Raw genomic sequence first — 19,711 nt, forward strand, 5'->3', positions numbered from 1 at the left:
ACGACTCCTTGAATATTGGCAATCCATAAAAGTGTGATATACGCGCTGTCACGTGAATTTTCTTATTCATATGACTTTCTTTTAGGATAAAATATATATTTTGACCTTTTTTAAGTTTACCAATTATTTGAAGGATTAATTACACAAATCTCACCTTTTAGTTTACTTATTACCATCATCCCCTATAAGTTTTACAAATCTTCAAAATTCCTCATTTTCACGCATCAGATTAGTGTATCTCGCGCATCAGATTAATGTATCAGCGCATCAGATTAGTATATCTCGCGCATCAGATTAGTGTATCATGTATAAAATGTACATCAGATTAATGTATCATGTATAAAATGTAATGTATCTTACTTAACGATTAATGTATCTCGCGCATCATATTAATGTATCAACGCTTATATTATTATATTCGTTTGAGAGATTTATGTAATTATAAACTTTTAAGGGATAAATTGTATTTTTGCCTTAAAAGTATGTGATTTCTGTAATTTGAATAGTCTTCTTCAAGCCAAATTTGTAGAAAAAACTCGGAAAAGTATTTTGATTATAATTTTTTTTATTAGGGCAAAAGATAGTGATATTCTAATCAATCTTTTTTTAAAACATTTTTGGCCAAGAAAAAATGGAATGCATGTTATAAAACAAATAATCATTAAATCTAAAGAAAAAGTATGAAGAATTTTTTTTTTCAAACAAATGTTTTATGAATTTAATTCGAAAAAGAACAATACATAGTTAAAATAAATACTCATTACAAAAATATACATTTTTTTTCTTTTCATTTAGGGTGTGTTTGATAGAAAGGAAAATGTTTTCCAATTTTCTCATGTTTGGTTGGATAAAATGTTTTGGAAAATGTTTTCCAAATTAACTCATTTTCCTCAAATTTAAGGAAAATGACTTCCCTTAAAAAATTAAGGAAAAGATTTTCCAAAACTCTCTTCCAACTTCATATTACAATTTTTTTTAATTGAAAAAATCAATTTATTTTGTCCCTACCCTCAAACCACTCCCCCTAAAATAAAAAAATTGTTTTTAATTTTTTTTTTTACCTTTACCCATCCTCACCCTTACCCCCCAGCCCCCTACCACCCCCACCCCAAAAAAATATTAATTTTTTTAAAAAAGATATTTTCAATTTCAATTTTTTATTTTTTTACCCCACCCCCTACCCTCAACCCCCCTCCCCCATCAGCCCCCATCCGCCTCCAAAAAAAAAATTTAATTTGTTTTTAAAAAATATTTTCTATTTCAACCCTCGACCCCCCCCCCCCCCTAAAAAAATTTAAGTTTGTTTTTAAAAAATATTTTCAACTTCAAAATGCTATTTTTTCACCCCTACCCTCGACCCCCCCACCCCCCCACGCCACCCCCAAAAAATAAGTTTAATTTAAAAAAAAAAAAAAATTCAACTTCAAATTTTTATTTTTTCACCCCTACCCTAGAACACCCCCCCCCCCCGCTAGCCCCTTACCAGCCCCCCCACCCCCCAAAAAAAAATTTAAGTTTATTTTTAAAAAATATTTTCTAATTTCTAGTAAAAATAAAATATATTTTCTCAAAAACATTTTTCATTCATAAATCAAACACTAAAAAAAAAATTCTAGAAAATATTTTCTATTCACCAATCAAACATGAGAAAATAAGTAAAAAAAAACTACTTATTTTTCAGGAAAACATTTTCCTTCATACCAAACACACCCTAAGTTGTACTATTTGAACTTCATTACTTTGCTTAAATCTTCGTTTTTATTTGGATAAAACAAAAAGGGCGTTAAGTAATTTATGTAATTTCAAATCCAAAAAATATATATATATAATTGAAATAAATAATCATTTTCTCTAATAAAAAAATAGGAATAAAATATATAATATATATTAAAAACAAAAGAGTAACACAATTAAAAGAAATAAATTATTATATTAATTGTGTGGACAACTAATAGTTGAAAAAAATACCATACTTGAAAATTAAGTTTTGAATTTCTCTTTCATCCCATGCACCTAAAAAATACTCCCCGTCCCTTTTTATATGTCATCATTTTTTATAAATATTTGGTCCATAATACTAGTCATTTTATAAAATCAATGCATAAATTACTATATTGTTCTCTTTTTACCCTTGTGAGTTATTAGCCTTGAAAATATACATTTGACCAACTTAGAAAAGCTAAGTAAATGATTCATATTCATTGATTAAATTAATTAATCAAAATAAATTAATTCATATTCATTAATTGAAAACTTGAGTTCCAAAAAGATTAAATAAGGGTAGAAGGGTAAAATTACATTATTTCTTAATGCAAGTGCAAAGTAAAACTGTGACATATTAAATGAAGAGTTTAAGTTTTGTGCATCGTCGGTGTATGAAATTTCTACACCATCAGGTACTTTTAATGAAATTTAACCATAGTAATTTATTTAATAAATAATTATAAAAAGGAAAAAAAAAAGAATATCAACAGTTGAGTCCTACTTGGATTCTAATCATATTTATTTCTATAGCTAAATTATTTTCTTTCCATACTTAAATACAATATTGAGTTTTACCGTATGTTTTCCCAGAATCATGCTTATGTAGTTCTTCAAAGCTTCAAAACTTGTGAATTTGCTAAGTAATAATTTTTAAAGGCATCAGGCGATTTTGAAACTTGACAAGCTTCTTCTACCTAGTGGTATGTCGCTATACAATTAGAACAAATTTCACATTTTAAAGTATATAGTGGTATCTTGGATCTTCCATTAAATAATGTCATTCTGCTAGTTTTTTCAAAACTTGTGCACACCAATTTGGCAACCTATCTAGTGCTTCCGTGCTAGCCTCATAAGAGATGCTTGCTTTTGAACTTCTTCAGTTATATTCAACGAACTACTTTTGTCTTGTCCATAAAACTGGATACTAGTAGTACTAATAATGTTCTGTTCCACAGTCAATCGGAGCTCTCTTGAACCATACTCATCAGCCAAACGAGCTAGGTCATCAATGTTGTTTGCTTGGACACGACCCATTGGAATGTGAAGGACGATAAAGTTGTAGCCATCTTGTTTCTTTGGAAAAAATTTCTAGACTACCTTATGATTTATGTCATATTTCTATCTTCACAGTAGTCAACAACGATGCATATAAAGCTCCTCTTATCCATTCAAACAACATGTATATTACATGGTGTAAAAGAAATGGAAGATGATTTGAAGAGCAAAAAAGAGACGTTTTATGATTTCAAATATAAATGTATTCAGAATTTGTACAATTGTATGAAATGAAATGAAATTTTATACAAAATATGAAAGACTGAAATTAAAATTTATGTAATGTATTACGTCCAGATCTTTGTACTTGTTCTGGTGCCATTTTGGAAATGAAGAGAAAATTCATAGACTGATGATACTATTAGCAGCTGGTGAGAGAGGAGGAAGAGAGAAAAAGCTCAACAACATCTGGTGTATCACAGGGGCCTGCACACCGAAGTAGTATCATTTTCTTGCGAGTATCCTACATTAACTATCATGTGTTTCCTAACTATTTATCAAAACACGCCTCGAAATTAATGAGTCTTATTTTAAGTAGAAAAAAATCTTCATATACCTCCCAAATACAAGTCTATCAATCTCTAAAGGGTAAAATGAACAGGAAAGCAAAAAATAAATTCAAGTACTCTATTTTTTAATAAGAAAATCCAAGCGACTACAAGTTAGCAGCAATTAGAATTCAGTATGTACTTAATCTTCTTATTAGGCCTCAACTGGTTGTTGTGTCCACACTTCTTCTTGTGGCAGTTGACAGCACGAGGATGCAACCGAGCATAACACTTGCGGCATATCAGTACCAGATGTAATCAGAAACCTAAAGTATGTAGTAAAAATATTTTTTGTTTGATGAGGAGCAACCACACAGTAAAAATAAACAAAAGATAAGAGACGATCTCATATTCAAGAGAACCTGCTAGACAAGGAATCTATTTTGTCCAAACAAGAGATGATCCAGTAACTAGAAAAAAATCAACCATGTAATAAAATCATATACACTAGCAAACTCAGTTCATTGATCAACATGCTTATCTGTTGATTATGTCCAAATACTAATACTGTCTTTACACAATAAACACATCAAAATAAACTATGAAAGGACTATTTAGAATTAAAAAACAGAGAAAAACTAATAAATCTAAATCTAAAGAACTATTTATTCCTCTTTCCTTCTTATTCTCAAAGCTCCAAATCTTCTATCTTTTTACTCACTAACTAGGACGATATTGTTGGAATGGAGTTGAAGCCGCTTTCATCAAATCCTGATAAGAGAATAATAATTCATCAACACGCATCTTATCATGTAAACAATATATACACGACATGATTAAAGAAAGAGCAATTCTTACTGTAAATGAGGTGGCATAAGCACAACCAGCGTTCTCAACATATTCTTGATAAAATTCTGAATAAGCATTAATGTTTGAACTACAAATGTAATTTTAGAAGTTATTACAAAAGTAATCCCAATAGAAATAATATGCATCATGCTAAGTGAAATTACCTTGTTTCCTTTCTCTTAAGTTTCACACTTTTTGTTTGCCTTTTTTGCTTTTGAGAAGATCTTCTTTTAATTTTTGGAGACGAAACTTTTTTGGTCTTCTGAGTAACTTCTAGAAAACCTCTCATCCTCAAAGATCTCGGGCGCCCTTTAGTTGTTGCTACCGGAGGGTCATGCAAAGTAACATCTTGACTTTGTTCACATGAGTTTATTTCCTGATCTTTCTCACTAACTTGACCACCTGATACACAATCTTCCTCAGATTCATAAGAAAGCTCATCAAGTTCTCCACACAATTGCAATAATCTTTGATGCGCAAATTGATAATGTTTTTCAGACTTTGTAGCTCGTTCAGATAACCCAATAGAATGCATCATAATGTTATTAAACCACAAAGTAGAAGGTTTCAAAGTTTGTGTTACGTTTGAGGGGTCATTAGCTTTTTCTTTGGTTGCGTTTCTTGTCCATCGATCTAATAAATAATCCATTGGAAGTGAGTGAATCTGTTTTTTTATAAATACCATTAGTACATGTCTACATAGAATTCCCATGAACTCGAACTTGTGACATGAACAAACAGCTCTTTTCAATGCAAGATCTAGACTAACGATATATGCTGGCCTTTGTCTTTGAAGCTGATGTACTTTATAGATGTTTGCTCCATCCTTGACCTCAATCTTTTCGGCGATAAATTTTTGAGACTGAATTAGTTCTTCTTGAAAAATCTGAAACATTTTTCTTGTATATTCCTTCGCTGCTTCATCTTCCATAGGATACAAAGTTTTCAAGATAGGTCTTGAATGTTTTGTCTTGTAATCCTTCTCCCTTACTTTATCATATCTAGCGTCAATAGCCTTATCATATTGCACCACAAATACACTCATTGGAGTACTAGAATTCAAATAATCTTTAAAAAATTTGTTCATACTCTCACTTCTTTGACTTGTCGACATGCCTGCACAAAAAGTGCTACGCACATATGCTGGTATCCATTTTTCCATTTTGACCGCAAAAACTTTTGACTATTTGGAGATGCAAGTTCATGATTGTGCTCAGCAACAACCCTACAAACAACCCATTTATCTTCTCCTTTCTTCGACATATATAACAATGCTTTGCATCCTTATCTAGTTTCATCTTGTGGTTTATTGCTTTCTAAATTTTTCTTTGAACGAAATCCTTGCTTCGAACAAACAAATTCTTGACCAATTATTGATTTATCTTTCCTTGATTTAGTCATACGACCACGGCGCACACTAAAACCATTACGATGAGCATAATCAAGGTAAAACTTAAATGAATCATCAAGAGACTGAAACTCCTTACTAATGTAGGGAGCTTTTGAATTTTCCACACCTATATCGGAAGCAGTTTGTCCAGTTCCCTCCATGTCACTTTCTTCTAATAGAACTTCAACTCCTATATTTTGCACATCTACATTTGATTTTTCCATTAATCCTGCAAAATACAATTAAGAAAGTTAGATAGCTTACAATAATGAATCTGCTCATATATTTTTCAACACTTCAATTATAAAACATATTCAATATTAATGAAAGTTCAATCAATAAACTCCTTCCCAACATTCTAAAGAGCAGAGCAAACGTATTGGGGACAATATAAAAACACTTTAAGATACAATATTCACCTCTCATGAGACTATATTCACTTATTTTTAGTACATTGAAATTCATTTGCTCATGAAGATATTGTTCAAAAGAGGCTTTTTTATGCTGGCAAACGAGAAAAAAAATGTGAAATTTGTTCTTATTGTATAAGAACGAACCACTAAGTAGAAGAAGCTTGTCAAGTTTCAAAATCGCCTGATGCTCTAAAAATTATTTCTTAGCAAATTCACAAATTTTGATGCTTTGAAGAACTACATAAGCATGATCCTGGGAAAACCTACGGTAAAACTCAATATTGTATTTAAGTTTGGAAAGAAAATAATTTAGTTATGGAAATAAATATGATTAGAATCCAAGTAGGACTCAACTGTTGATATTCTATTTTTTTTTCTTTTTTATAATTATTGTTATTTTATTAAAATAAGTTACTATGGTTAAATTTCATTAAAAGTACCTGATGGTGTAGAAATTTCATACACCGACGGTGCACAAAACTTAAACTCTTAAATGAAACGGAGGGAATAGTACATTTACGTTCTTTCCCACATCAACACCTAAGTTAGTCGAAACTATCAAATTGTCAAATTCAAAATAACAATTAGGCTATCGTAAGGTTTAAATATGCAATAAATAAACCTTATCAATTTCAAGAAAAAATTATTTTGTTCAATTTCAGCAGAACATATACCAATCCAGAGGCGTATCCAGTATTTTGAGATGATGGGTGCACTGTTATAAAAAGGTTGATCTATAATATAAATTTGATCGATTCGACGTTTAGGTTTTTACTATTAAAAATCGTTAAAATTTTAAAATTATAGGTCTAAAATTAATTCTTAATATATATATATAGCAATTACCACTTAGAGAAGTGTTATCTAATTTTAGAAAGAAAATTAAAACAAGATAAATATAAAATTCAAATTTTTAACCTCGAGGAGGGAGGTGCACCCAGTTATAATCGCATTATGTGATACTTCAAGTGTGGATTCCCACATCTATATTTCAATATTTTTAAAAAATATAACACTAGTATATATAATCTCGAGAGGGAACCATGAATTCACGTGAACTCGGTGACCCCCTTAGATACGCCTCTGATACCAATATAACTAATATCAATATTATTAATGATAATATTCGTAATACATCATATTCAACCCTATAATTTATTCGATTGGTAAAGAGTATAGTGGGAGTACATACCAAAGAAATGTGAAAAAAATGTTAGAAGAATTGTCCTATTATTTTTTTGTTTGTTTGACAGATAAAGGCGCCAAAATAGAGCCTTATTGAGAAAGACAGCTGGGCCCAAACAAACCATGTGGTACCTCTTGCTCTTATATGACTAGTATTTGCTAGTAGCAATCTTCTTCACAAAACTATTTCAAATTTTATTCTCTTTCTGATAAGCTTCAATGGCTGCATTAACCTCCGTTTCACTATCATTTCGTATATCTAACCTTCAAACTCGAACAAATTACAGACAATTGCCTATTATACGCGCATCATCCGCATCAGCATCAGCTATTCCTTCTCATGAATCATCAAGTGAAAGTACTGTACTAACATCACCAGTAGTGCCCTTTGTTGAGCCCTCTAAGACCCCTCAAAATAGACTTGTTAGATTTGTTCAGAACACTGAGTCAACTGTCGAAATGGTACAAAAATTTGATGTATTTATTACTACTCGTTGTTAATATGAACATAAATTGATATCTGAATTTGAACAGGCCATATTTGACTTCCGCTTTCTGGCGTTCTTTGCTATTGGAGGTTCATTGGCTGGTTCACTGCTCTGCTTCCTCAATGTAATTCCTCATTGCTTAGTTTGTTTTTAACGAGTAGCTTTAATCTAAACCCTTGTGTATTTGTCTTAAGAAGTTCATTGAATTTTTAGAAATTAAGTATTATTTTAGAACAGAGTAAATTAAAAGAATAAAAATCTCAAACTCATAAGTTTCAAATTCCGACTCTGCCTCTTACTTGTTGTTGTTTGACCAAATATAATCTAAAGATTTAGATCGATAAGATGTTGGTTCATTGATCTTATATGATTTTTAGATGCTTTTGAGTGAAACTTTACGAGCTCTTTTTTATACGATGAAAATTGCATGTTGAAAATCAGACTAACAGTAATCCATTTGTAACTTAGGTGTAAAACATTGATTTTCTGTCTATAGTTTACTAAATACAGTTATCCTAAGCTAATTATTTATTTAGGTACATTTATGTTTTTGTAAGCCTTTCTCTAGTATTTTAAGGCATTGAACATGCATTGGTTTTGCTTCATACGCTTAATCATTGACTAATCTGTGCATTATTCTTCCTTATAATTAATACAGATCATTATCAAATAAGAGGTAATGTAACTTTACGGGTTCTATCCATTGTTTTTACAGTTAAATTCCCTTTTGTAGGGTTGTATCTACATTTTTGACGCTTACAAGGTTTATTGGACGAGCTGTGTCAAAGGAATTCACACAGGACAGATGGTTCTGCGGTTGGTTGAAGCTATAGGTGAGTTTCTGAAATGATCTTTGATTTCTTAAAGTGTTGGGGTTATTTGCCCTGATTTCTTACCATAAATAAGTTTTCCTTTTAAGAAAAGGTTTTAATATTTTGACTAGTCCTTTTCTTGTAGGAAAGGTTTTAGGACTCTATAAATATATGCTTATTCCTTCTAACTTAATTAGCATTCACAATGTAGTTTCAAGGGCTTTGAGAGTTTTGGTTAGTGGGAAAATTTATGGGTCACAAGCTTGATACGTTATGACTTGTGTGAACCTCCCATGTATTCCGAGTGAATTGGTTGAGGTTGTTTCTCTCTATATTTTGTACTTTCATATTTATAGTAGATTGCTCGTCTCCTTTGTGGACGTAGGTCGATTGACCGAACCACGTTAAATCTGTCTCTTTTGATGTGTTTCTCGCTTGTCTTCTTACGTGGTCTTTCGAGGTTTGCTTTGCTAGCTTCCGCATTACACCTGCTTAGTTCGGTCCTAACAAGTGGTATTAGAGCCATGGTTCAATGATGGAACCAGGTTACAGATGAGTGTTCATCTTGGTGGGTGTAGTTTTAGCCGCAACCTTTTTGACAGTAATTAAGATCTTTGTTGGAGAAATTGTTTCAGAGAGATTCTCTGTGTCGAGACGTAGGTTTGATGGAGGAGATTATGGAGAAGAGATGCAAGATCCTAAAAATTATGTGAAGAAGGTGGACAAATTTATTTTGTCAGAAATTCAGGCCAAGGGGGAGATTTGTTGGGGTTTATTTGCCCTGATTTCTTACCATAAATAAGTTTTCCTTTTAGGAAAAAGTTTTAATATTTTGAGTAGTCCTTTTCTTGTAGGAAAGGTTTTAGAACTCTATAAACATAAGTTTGTTCCTTCTAACATAATTAGCATTCACAATGTAGTTTCAAGGGCTTTGAGAGTTTTGGTTAGGGGGAAAATTTATGGGTCACAAGCTTGATACATTATCACTTGTGTGAACCTCCCATGTATTCTGAGTGAATTGGTTGAAGTTGTTTCTCTCTATATTTTGTACTTTCATATTTATAGTGGATTGCTCATCTCCTTTGTGGACGTAAGTCGATTGACCGAACCACGTTAAATCTGTCTCTTTTGGTGTGTTTCTCGTTTGTCTTCTTACTCGTGGTCTTTCGAGGTTTGCTTTGCTAGCTTCCACATTACACCTGCTTATTTCGGTCCTAACATAAAGATCATCATGTTTGTAATCAGAAAAATCGTAGAAGAGGTACCTCAGTGAGGGGAGACATTCAATGATTGCACTGATATTTTGATTTTGAGATAAAAGCTTATCAGCACTTTAGAACTGTATTAGAATGTCAAGCAGGGTGATAGAGTACTTCATTGTTTTCATCTGAACTTTTAGTATTCCTTTAGTGATCCTGAGTTTATTTTCCTCTTAATGCAGATGTTTATCTTGCTGGGACCGTGATGTTCATATTCGGGATGGGCTTGTATGGATTGTTTATCACTGATTTCTCTGCTGATGGGAGTCCAACTGCCGACCGTGCCCTCAAGCATTCTTCCTTGTTTGGGATGTTTGCTCTGAAGGTATAGTGCACTCTGGATCTTCTTATGTACACTATTGCTTTCCCAAAACTGTTTTTGCGCAAATCTTAATGGTTCTTATACTTCCACTACATATTGTTGCCTTCCTCATAAACTTCAGTGTGTTCATTCCTGTTTGATTACTTGAGAAGGAAAATTAGAGATGACATAAATGATGCTGGTTACTTAAGAATTGTTTAAACTTGCTAGTAGTCTGCTAAAGATTGTGGTACTCTCAGAACTACAATGCATTATGTTTGGCTGAAGATTGTTGTAATCATAAGAAGTATAAGTTTCAGGAAGCAACGTTACTTCTTTTGTAATTACTGTTATGAGTTGTGAGTGCATCTAGCATGCATCAAACACGAAACGTATGTGCAATTGTAGCCTGTAGGTATAGAGTTATCTGTTTAGTTCTCTGGTTTGAATATTCAGTTGATGGTGCTATGCAGGAGAGGCCAAAATGGATGAAGATCAGTTCGCTTGATGAACTTAAAACCAAAGTTGGACATGTAATTGTTATGATCCTTCTAGTCAAGATGTTCGAGAGGAGCAAGATGGTCCCTATAGCCACTGGTGCTGATCTATTGAGCTACTCCGTGTGTATTTTCCTGTCCTCTGCTTCCTTGTATATTCTTCATGCTCTGCACAAGTCAGAATGAATGTTGTCATGTACCATACTTGTGATACATGTATAGCCAAGTTATCAAACTTTTGAAGCTAGCATTAAAAAAAAATATTCTGAAAACCTTGGATTATTGCTCCAGATTTTCGGAGAACCGAATGCTTCTGTCTCATATAGCTCAACAGTGTTCACTAAAAGTGAATATACCAGCAACTAACATTTTCCATAGATTGAATAAAAGAACATAATAATCGAAAGATAAAAAGAGCGTTGCGTCTGCCGGGAGTCGAACCCGGGTCTATTGCTTGGAAGGCAATTATCCTAACCGTTGGACTACAAACGCTTCTTGTTATAAAATCATGTCGTTTTTCATTTAACTAAAAAACACGTGCCACAGAAAGTTGTCCACAGGCTCGACGCAATGTGAAGAAACTTATGGTTAATTATTAAAGCGGAAAAGGAAACAAATTAGTAGTAATCTTAGGAATAGATTTATGAATTGATTCCTTTCATAATAATCATTTTACGTTAGACTTTTGATATTAAAAGATTAACAAAATTTATAAATGTTATGATGAAATAAATGTGATGTGTATTATCTCGTATGGTATAACTAAATTGTGTGATTCATTATTGATAGTGAAATCAATTTCGGGCATTAAGAAGAGTTGGTACTTAAAAACTTCACAAAGTTGTGATTATCATGTGAGCTTTAAATAGGTTAGCTTGCAAAATAAAAGGTATAAAGTTGAGCTTATGGGAGTGTAAGATGATTCTTTAAAAACATATAAAACATAATGCGTGAGATAATAAGAAATTAGAATATTAGAGAAATTTACTTTCCACACAAGATGTTTTTTTTTATTGTTATTAATCTTTGTTATTTAAAAAAAAAAACTATAACAAAAATAAAAACGAAACGTTTACTATGACTTAATTCAGTCAAGGTTATATTGTAATTTATGCATGAAAATGTCCTACCTAATACTTATCATAACAGGCCTAATGTATCATTTAAATTTTTCTCAAAGCTTCTTCTAAAATAAGTAAAAAGATCATGTTGTGTTAACTCACCTAAAGAGCTCACCGCCTTTAACACAATTTTAAAGTAATTTTTTTTTTGTTATGGACGTTTTAAATATCTATCAAAATAAATTAGTAAATTATAATCATTTTAAATGTACTACTACTAACAATTTTGGAAAAATAAAGTTTGAATTATAAAGCTGTTTAAGTTTTCTATAACATTTTTATTAGGTTTATACATTTTGACAAATAATTTTTTAATTTCGAAAAAGTAAAATTTAAATTTCGCTAACATTTGATGATAAATTTTGGAATATATTATATTTCAAATATTTATTAACCTATAAAATTTAACAATTTTTTTTTTAAATTTAAAAATTTATTTTCAAATATTGATTAACTTAAAAAACTTTTTCTGGTACTACCTTTTTTCAACATCTTTGCAAAAAAGTTTCTTTATAAAAAACACCAATTAAAAATTTATTTTCAAATATTTATTAACTTAAAAAAAACTTTTTTTTTACTCCTACTTTTTTACAACATCTTTACAAAACATTTTCTTTATAAAAAAACCACCAATAATCCTTTGACACGCAGGAATATTTGGGCCCCAGAAGAGTAGACAGAGCCGCATCTAGAAGCATTGGTCACACGTTTCCCCAAGTCTCTTTTGGCGCCAAAATCATCTTTCGTTAGTCGCCGGCGAGTTTTTCTCCGGCAAAGAAAACCCTAGGAGAGCTTTCTATCGTGGAATTCGCGCCGAGTAATTTCTCTGATTTCCTTCCTTCATTCCTTACCGTTTACTTCAATGTCGGAACGTCGGGCCAAACGCCCCAAAATCACCAGGTACTACAAACGTTTCACTTACACTGCATACAAGTTTTGACCTTTCTCTCTTTTCTTGTGATCGATAACTTCTTTTCCTTTTTTAAGGTATTTTTCTGCAAAAAAATCAGGCGTGTTATAATATTAGGGTTTATTCGTCCTTTTGTTGTATAATTTCACTTGAATATCTGTAAAACCAATTCCAAAAAGCGTTTTACTGATATATCTGGTTATAGTTCTTGTTTACTTGTTGAACTGATGATTTCCACCAACAAGATGAAACTGGTAGGCCATAGACCGAGGAGGTTCGTTTTGCTAAGTTTCAAAAGGATCCTAACTCTTTGTGGCTTTGATTTTTTTAGTGAGTTCAATTGGAATACTGGTTTCATTGTTTAGGATGCTTATTTTGCATATTTGTGTTATAATGTGTAGGGGCGAAGATGATTATATGCCAGGAAACATAACTGAGATTGAGCTTCATAACTTCATGACATTCAGCAAGTTGACATGCAAACCAGGCTCCCGATTAAATCTTGTAATTGGACCAAATGGCTCTGGAAAGAGTTCTCTAGTTTGTGCAATAGCACTCGGTCTTGGTGGTGAGCCTCAGGTCAGAAGAAGTTGAAGGAATCAAAAAATTATTACCTGTGAATTTCAGGGATGAACTTATACTAATTGAGATGCAAATTGTGTAAAACTGCAGCTTTTGGGGAGGGCTTCTAGTATTGGAGCATTTGTGAAACGCGGGGAAGAATCAGGTTACATCAAGATTTCCTTGAGAGGGGAAACCAAAGAGGACCAGTTAACTATTGTGCGAAAAATAGATACGCGGAACAAGTCTGAGTGGATTTTTAATGGTAAAAAATCGTTATCTATAACAAATGCTTCAATTTATTAACTGTTTAACTCTTTTTTTGTGAGGACTTGAATGATACAAGTCCTTCAGAACTGTTTTACTCTTTTCACGACATAATATGTTATAGATTAATGTTTCAAGTGGATGACTTCTTGCGTTATCAATACGAGTGAATCAAGACTTCTATTACTTGGAATTTTCTCAATTTTTCCAAGATGAATTATCCATCTTCCAGGTCTGAAAATTCTTCATCTTTTGATTGTCAAATTTCAAATTTAGGAGCTTGTGCATGTTCACTTTGCTATCCTTTTTCAACTCTTATTATTCTATCCCGATCTCCTCTTTCCATTGTGATATTTGCTTAGAAGGCTAAGATTCACACCAGAATTCTTCTCAGTTTAAGTTATGTTAAATATGGATATTCTTCTGTAATTAGGTTCAAATTGTTGCATCTTGTATGGAACACATGGTGAATCTTGTTTGCGATTTTGGCCCTCTTTCATTGAAATGTTATGTTTCATGTTTATGAAATTGGAATTTTTCTTGCTTCTGGTAATGGTATGAATGATTTGTAATTAGTTCAAAGCTTTGGCAGTATTTTTTCAGGAAGGAGACTGGAAGGTTGTTACTTTGGTCCTAGTGGTACTTTAGGAGGAAGACCACAAGTTGTCACTTTGATGTTGTTGGCTTGCATTTGTCTATATTGCTTTAATCAAATTTTCCAATAGTGCTTTTTGAGCTCAACAGGGAAGCAGATTTAATTGATTATTTTCTATTTTTAACTCTATTTGGTGTAATCTAGTCCTCAGAAGCCGGCTATGGGACACACTTATTTTTTTTCCTATTACCTGTTATATATACCGGAGGATGTTTGATGACCAGCTTCTGCACCTTCCACTCCAATTAATCTGTTTCTGTTCCCTGTTGAATTTTTTTTCTCATCATCTTAAAGCATTTTCTGTTCCTCAACTGGAACTTCCTACATATGTTTGGTTGAAGTTCTTTGAATATAAGTAGGTTCTTGCTTTTTTTTTTTTGTAAAATCATGGCTCTCTTCGGGGCTCGGGCAGCTCAACCTTTTTGGAGTCAGCAGGACATTGTTAAAATAGTTGAAAGAAAATGTAAATTAATGTAGGATACTTTTAGCAGTCATTACATGTTTTGTTTTTCTGTTTCAGGAAAAGCTGTGCCAAAGAAGAACGTAACTGATATAATTCAAAGGTTCAATATCCAAGTCAACAATTTGACTCAAGTGAGTTCTATGTCTGCATAGATGATGAATATGCCATGTTGCTAAAACATCAGTGGAACCTATGTATCCGCACCCTAATCTATCCCTTTCTCCCCAAAAATGAAAAAAAGTAAAACACACCAGTAGGACCTCTAAAATCTGAATTCTGGACACATTAACAAAACCATGTTTGCTCAACTCCCATTTTTGAAAATTCTTCCCTTCTTGCATGATGGGAATGTTTGTGAAATGGGAGTTTTAAGGAATTTCCCCTAATTTAAATACTGATCTCCAGTTATTTTTTGAGAATTCCCATTGAAAGATAATTTTGCTACTTATTTAGAAGAAAAGATTTTGATGATGTAGCATGTGGATATTATCTTTCTGATGATCTTTTATTGTCTTAATGTTACATTCTTGATATATAGTGACCACTTAGCTAGTTCCTTTGGTTGTATGTCACCAACACTTTTGTTGATAAGTATAGCAAAACTAGATGTTTTCCAAATAATTGGATAATGTTTCAATTTGTCAATTTATTTATTTTTACAAAATGTGAAGTTCTATAGTAATCCAGTTGGATTATTAGTTCAGTATTAACTCTTCAGAAATTCTTTTTCTCGTAGAATGACTTTTACTATATATATTTTCTTTTGGTATAATAAACATTTTATTACCTAAGAGAATATGTACATCACAAGATACTCAAGACTGGACAGTCCCCAAACCTTAGTCTTCAACTCTCTTATCTCAACATATCAATAACATTCAACTAAGCATACTAAGGATAGAGATTAAAATCAATTAATTTCCTGGATAAACTAGTTCACAGCTCCCCTACAGTGCACCTCCTGAATTGTATGTCTCATGACTGATGCTGATGGATTGCTTAACTTCTGTAAGACCCCCATGTCCTTTCGCTCCATATCCAGTAAGAATCCAGCACTTGATACTGAGGTCTGCTGGATTTTTACTTAATATGCTATAATCTACTTAGTGAATTCTTTTTCTAAAGTATTCTGACTTTCTTAATAACACATGCTATGCAAATGTGAAATCACAATTCTGGGAAATGAAATCTTAAACACGCTCCATGCAAATGCACATGTAAGAATATTTAAATAGAATGGTATGGCATATCATAGTTGCTTTATTTTTTATTAAGTAAACAGTAAATGGTTTACTGATATCCAGCAATAAGATGGAGCCTGTGCATGTATAAAGTAGAGGACTAAAACAACTAGGCTCCCTCAAGTCCTAGTGTGGACTATTTACATTTTGTGGACCTGGAATTCTTATAGTCTTGTATGGTAGTAATTGGATTTACGAGCTTAACCTCATCATCTATATGTTTGGCTTTACACGAAAAAGAAAGTTAACAAAAACACACTTGGTTTTGCTACTGGCTTCTATTATATTCTCAAACCATTTTGGGTTGGCAGATCACGGTTGTTCTGAACCAGAGTTAGCTCTGGAAGTTTCATGCACGTGACAATTTTTATGTGAATTATATACTTATGCTACATGCAAATGTGGTCCAGTTGCACTGTTTTTGCTCTCATGACTTGGGGGAATCTCAAGGTTTAGGTCTAGGAAGCACCTTCTTTATCCAACCACATCATGCACTTTGCTCTTGGGCCTTAAGTGGATGTTGTACTGAGTGCTTAGAGTTCTTCCAATTTGCTCTACACAAAGTCTCTTATTTTGATGACTTATTTGGTCACCATTTTGTGCCATGATCAGAAGTATGTATGATGGAAGACCATCGATATATTCATAAAATTCTTCACTATCCTTCTATTTTTACATTTTTCACCTACTGATCTATGTTGACTTTGTTGTAGAAGATTTACTTTTTATCTGCTTGCCTCTTTTTCTTGTTTATCTCTAGCTCTTCAAACAATTTTTATAACATCTGGCAGAATAGATCAGGACCCCCTAAACTTGTCGAGTTCTATTTTGTGCGCACCTAAACTTTGTTTTGGCCTAATTAGCCCCGTGAACTTGGTAATTTGATTTAGCCTTGACCTCCCTAGACCTGATGTGGCACAAAGCGCGAATGCACTCTCTATTAGGCACATGGGAGGGAAGAAAAATCGAAATAATCAGCTTCCAAGTGGTTATTTTCAATTGTATTTCTCCATAATTGATGTACTAGACTCAATTTAGTAAAATATAGTAGGATTTGAAGTACATGTTGTAAATATTGACCAGTACAGTTTTAGTTTTTTTTTTTTGAAAAAGTTAACTGGTATTATAAACATAGAAGTACACCAATAGTGAACTCCTGTAGTAATTACATCAAAAGTATAGAGGGTTTACCAAAAAGAAACTAAGCACCTATCTCCCTCATAAACTATCTAAGAATAGGGTGATGTCCCCCGGATCCTTGGGAATAGAATGGATACACCAAAAGTAAAAGGTCACTAAACAATTCATTTTAATGCTTTGGAAAGGGATGCTCTTGTTCTCAAAACATCTCTGATTTCTCTCACTCCATATTGTCCACCAGATGTAGGCAGGGACAATCTTCCATCTCTCTTTGTGTCCTGACTGACTTCCATCTCTATTCCAGCATGCTAGGACTTCTGCAGTATTTCTAGGCATGGTCCATGTGATACCTCTTCGGTTAATGAAATACTTCCATAGCTTCTCAGTCACTTTACAATGCAAAAAGAGATGGTTTATTGTCTCTGTCTCAGATTCACACAAAAAACATCTGGAGCATAAGTCCTTTCCTCTTTTCATTAAGTTATCCTGAGTCAGAACAGATTGTCTTGCAACAAGCCATGTGAAGTAAGCCACCTTATGTGGTATTTTCCCTTTCCAGATCATCTTCCAAGGCCACAACTCCTTTGTTTCAGTTGAAGTGTAGTAATTTGTAGGCTGATTTCACCTTGAACTTGCCGTCTTTCTCCAGCTTCCATGTCAATTTGTCTTCCTCACAAGTGAGGTTCTTGGCTTGTTCCAAGGTATTATAGAACTGAGTCATTCTCTCCACTTCCCAGTCATTGAGGAACCTTCTAAAAATCAGGTTCCATCCCTGTTCATTTCTGACTTCTACAATTGTAGCCATTTTCTGCTGATTGAGGATATAAATGTCTGGGAACTGCTGTCTCAAAGGTGTTTGTCCCATCCATGTATCATTCCAGAACAAAGTTTTCCTCCCATTTCCCACATTAATCACAGAGTTGTTCCAAATTCTTGGCCACTGATTTCTAATAGTTCTCCATAGACCCACACCATAAGGAGTATTGACCTCCTTAGTAGTCCATGATCCTTCCTTTCCATATCTGGCAAAGATAGTGTCCTTCCATAAGCTCTGATCATCTGTTGCTAGTCTCCAGAGCCATTTTAGCAGAAGGCTCTTATTGTGGGCTTTCAAATTCTTAATTCCCAGACCTCCCTCTTTTTTGTTGGAAATAATAGCATCCCACTTGACCAAGTGAAATTTCTTGACCCCTTCCCCATTACCTTGCCAAAGAAAATTTCTTCTGATTGTGTCCAGCCTCTGAATGATCTTCCCAGGCATAGGAAAAAGGGACATCATATAGGTTAACATGGCATCAAGAACACTGTTGATAAGTGTGACTCTACCACCCGAGGATAAGTATTGACTTTTCCAGTTAACCAACTTCCTTTCACATTTTTCTACCACAGAGTTCCAGATGCTCAAAGATTTACTCTTTGCTCCCAAAGGCATGCCAAGATAGGTGGTGGGAAGTTCCCCTATCTTGCCACCTAAAATGTTTGCCAGGAGGCTGATCTGTGGTACTTCATTCACAGGATAAATAAAGCTCTTTCCCCAATTGATATGGAGTCCAGATATTGCTTCAAACATAATGAAAATAGCCCTTAAGTGTTTCAGTTGTTCACTTTCTGCATCACAAAATACTAATGTGTCATCAGCATATTGTAGATGGGAGATAGACACTCCCAGTGAATCCCCCTGACTCACTTTGAAGCCCCTAATTTTGTTATTAACCTGAGCAAACTTCAGCATATCACTTAGACCTCCCATAGCTAGGATGAAAAGAAAAGGAGAAAGGGGGTCTCCTTGTCTCAATCCTCTCTCAGAGGAAAAGAAGCCAGATGGTGAGCCATTGATCAAAACAGAGAACTTCACTGTGGTCATACAAAATCTCATCCATTTTATCCAGGTGTTGCCAAACCCCATCCTCCTGAGTGTGCTCCACAAAAATTCCCAGTTCAAGTGATCATAAGCTTTCTCTATGTCTAGCTTGCACAGAATTCCTGGGACTTTGGATATGGTTCTCACATCTACACATTCATTGGCCACCAGAATGGCATCCATAATTTGCCTACCCTTTATGAAGGCCATTTGTTGTTCATCTACTAACTTTGGCATAACCCTCTTGAGTCTTTCTGTTAGGATCTTTGAGATGATTTTGTAGAAGCTCCCAATTAGGCTAATTGGCCTAAAATCTTTCAATTCAGATGCTCCCACTTTCTTAGGAATCAGGGCTATAAAAGTGGCATTAAAACTTTTCTCAAAATAGCCCTGATCATGGAAATTCTGGATGGCAGCTACCACTTCCTCCTTAATCACTTCCCAGCACTGTATGTAAAAGGCCATTGAGAAACCATCAGGGCCTGGTGCTTTATCCCCTGCACATGAGAACACACTGTTTTTGATTTCCTGTTCTTCAAATTGGCCTTGCAATGCAATATTATCCTCTTCATTGATCATGGATTGGAATCTAACTTTTGACTTTCGAGGAATATACAAAGTTACTATTCAATTTTTTTTTATTTCTCTATATATTTTCTTAATATATTGCATATTTAAGTCTTAATATGTTTTTTATTCTTTTTCTTATGCACTGATTATTTGTTTCAACTATATATTTCTTTTCTTTTTCTGGATCCAAATTTACAAAAT

General features: G+C 33.4%; 3 protein-coding genes and 1 non-coding gene across 4 annotated transcripts in view; 2 read left to right on the forward strand and 2 right to left on the reverse strand.

Moving 5' to 3' along the window:
* Positions 1–2,811: 2,811 nt before the first annotated feature.
* Positions 2,812–5,490, reverse strand: LOC125814876 (protein FAR1-RELATED SEQUENCE 1-like). The gene is made up of 3 exons (XM_049494325.1): positions 4,541–5,490; positions 4,386–4,464; positions 2,812–3,057 (listed from the first exon to the last, which is right to left on the reverse strand). The coding sequence occupies exons 1-3, from the start codon at positions 5,488–5,490 to the stop codon at positions 2,812–2,814; spliced, it is 1,275 nt and encodes a 424-aa protein (XP_049350282.1).
* A 2,047-nt stretch (positions 5,491–7,537) lies between these two features.
* LOC125814863 (uncharacterized) lies at positions 7,538–11,003 on the forward strand. Its single transcript, XM_049494313.1, has 5 exons — positions 7,538–7,826; positions 7,899–7,976; positions 8,586–8,685; positions 10,106–10,248; positions 10,698–11,003. The coding sequence occupies exons 1-5, from the start codon at positions 7,584–7,586 to the stop codon at positions 10,905–10,907; spliced, it is 774 nt and encodes a 257-aa protein (XP_049350270.1). The 5' UTR covers positions 7,538–7,583; the 3' UTR covers positions 10,908–11,003.
* A 138-nt stretch (positions 11,004–11,141) lies between these two features.
* Positions 11,142–11,213, reverse strand: TRNAG-UCC (transfer RNA glycine (anticodon UCC)). Its single transcript has one exon. It is a non-coding gene; the product is annotated as a tRNA-Gly (tRNA).
* A 1,368-nt stretch (positions 11,214–12,581) lies between these two features.
* LOC125814852 (structural maintenance of chromosomes protein 5) overlaps positions 12,582–19,711 on the forward strand; it is a 30,558-nt gene continuing 23,428 nt past the window's right edge. Inside the window, exons 1-4 of the mRNA XM_049494300.1 lie at positions 12,582–12,742; positions 13,154–13,331; positions 13,425–13,578; positions 14,756–14,829. Of these exons, the coding sequence (XP_049350257.1) occupies positions 12,705–12,742; positions 13,154–13,331; positions 13,425–13,578; positions 14,756–14,829 (444 nt within the window). The 5' untranslated portion in view covers positions 12,582–12,704. The remainder of the gene's footprint in view (positions 12,743–13,153; positions 13,332–13,424; positions 13,579–14,755; positions 14,830–19,711) is intronic.

Source organism: Solanum verrucosum, unplaced genomic scaffold (genome assembly GCF_900185275.1).
Source record: "Solanum verrucosum unplaced genomic scaffold, falcon-dt-bn FXZP01000034.1, whole genome shotgun sequence".
Taxonomy (NCBI): Eukaryota; Viridiplantae; Streptophyta; class Magnoliopsida; order Solanales; family Solanaceae; genus Solanum; species Solanum verrucosum.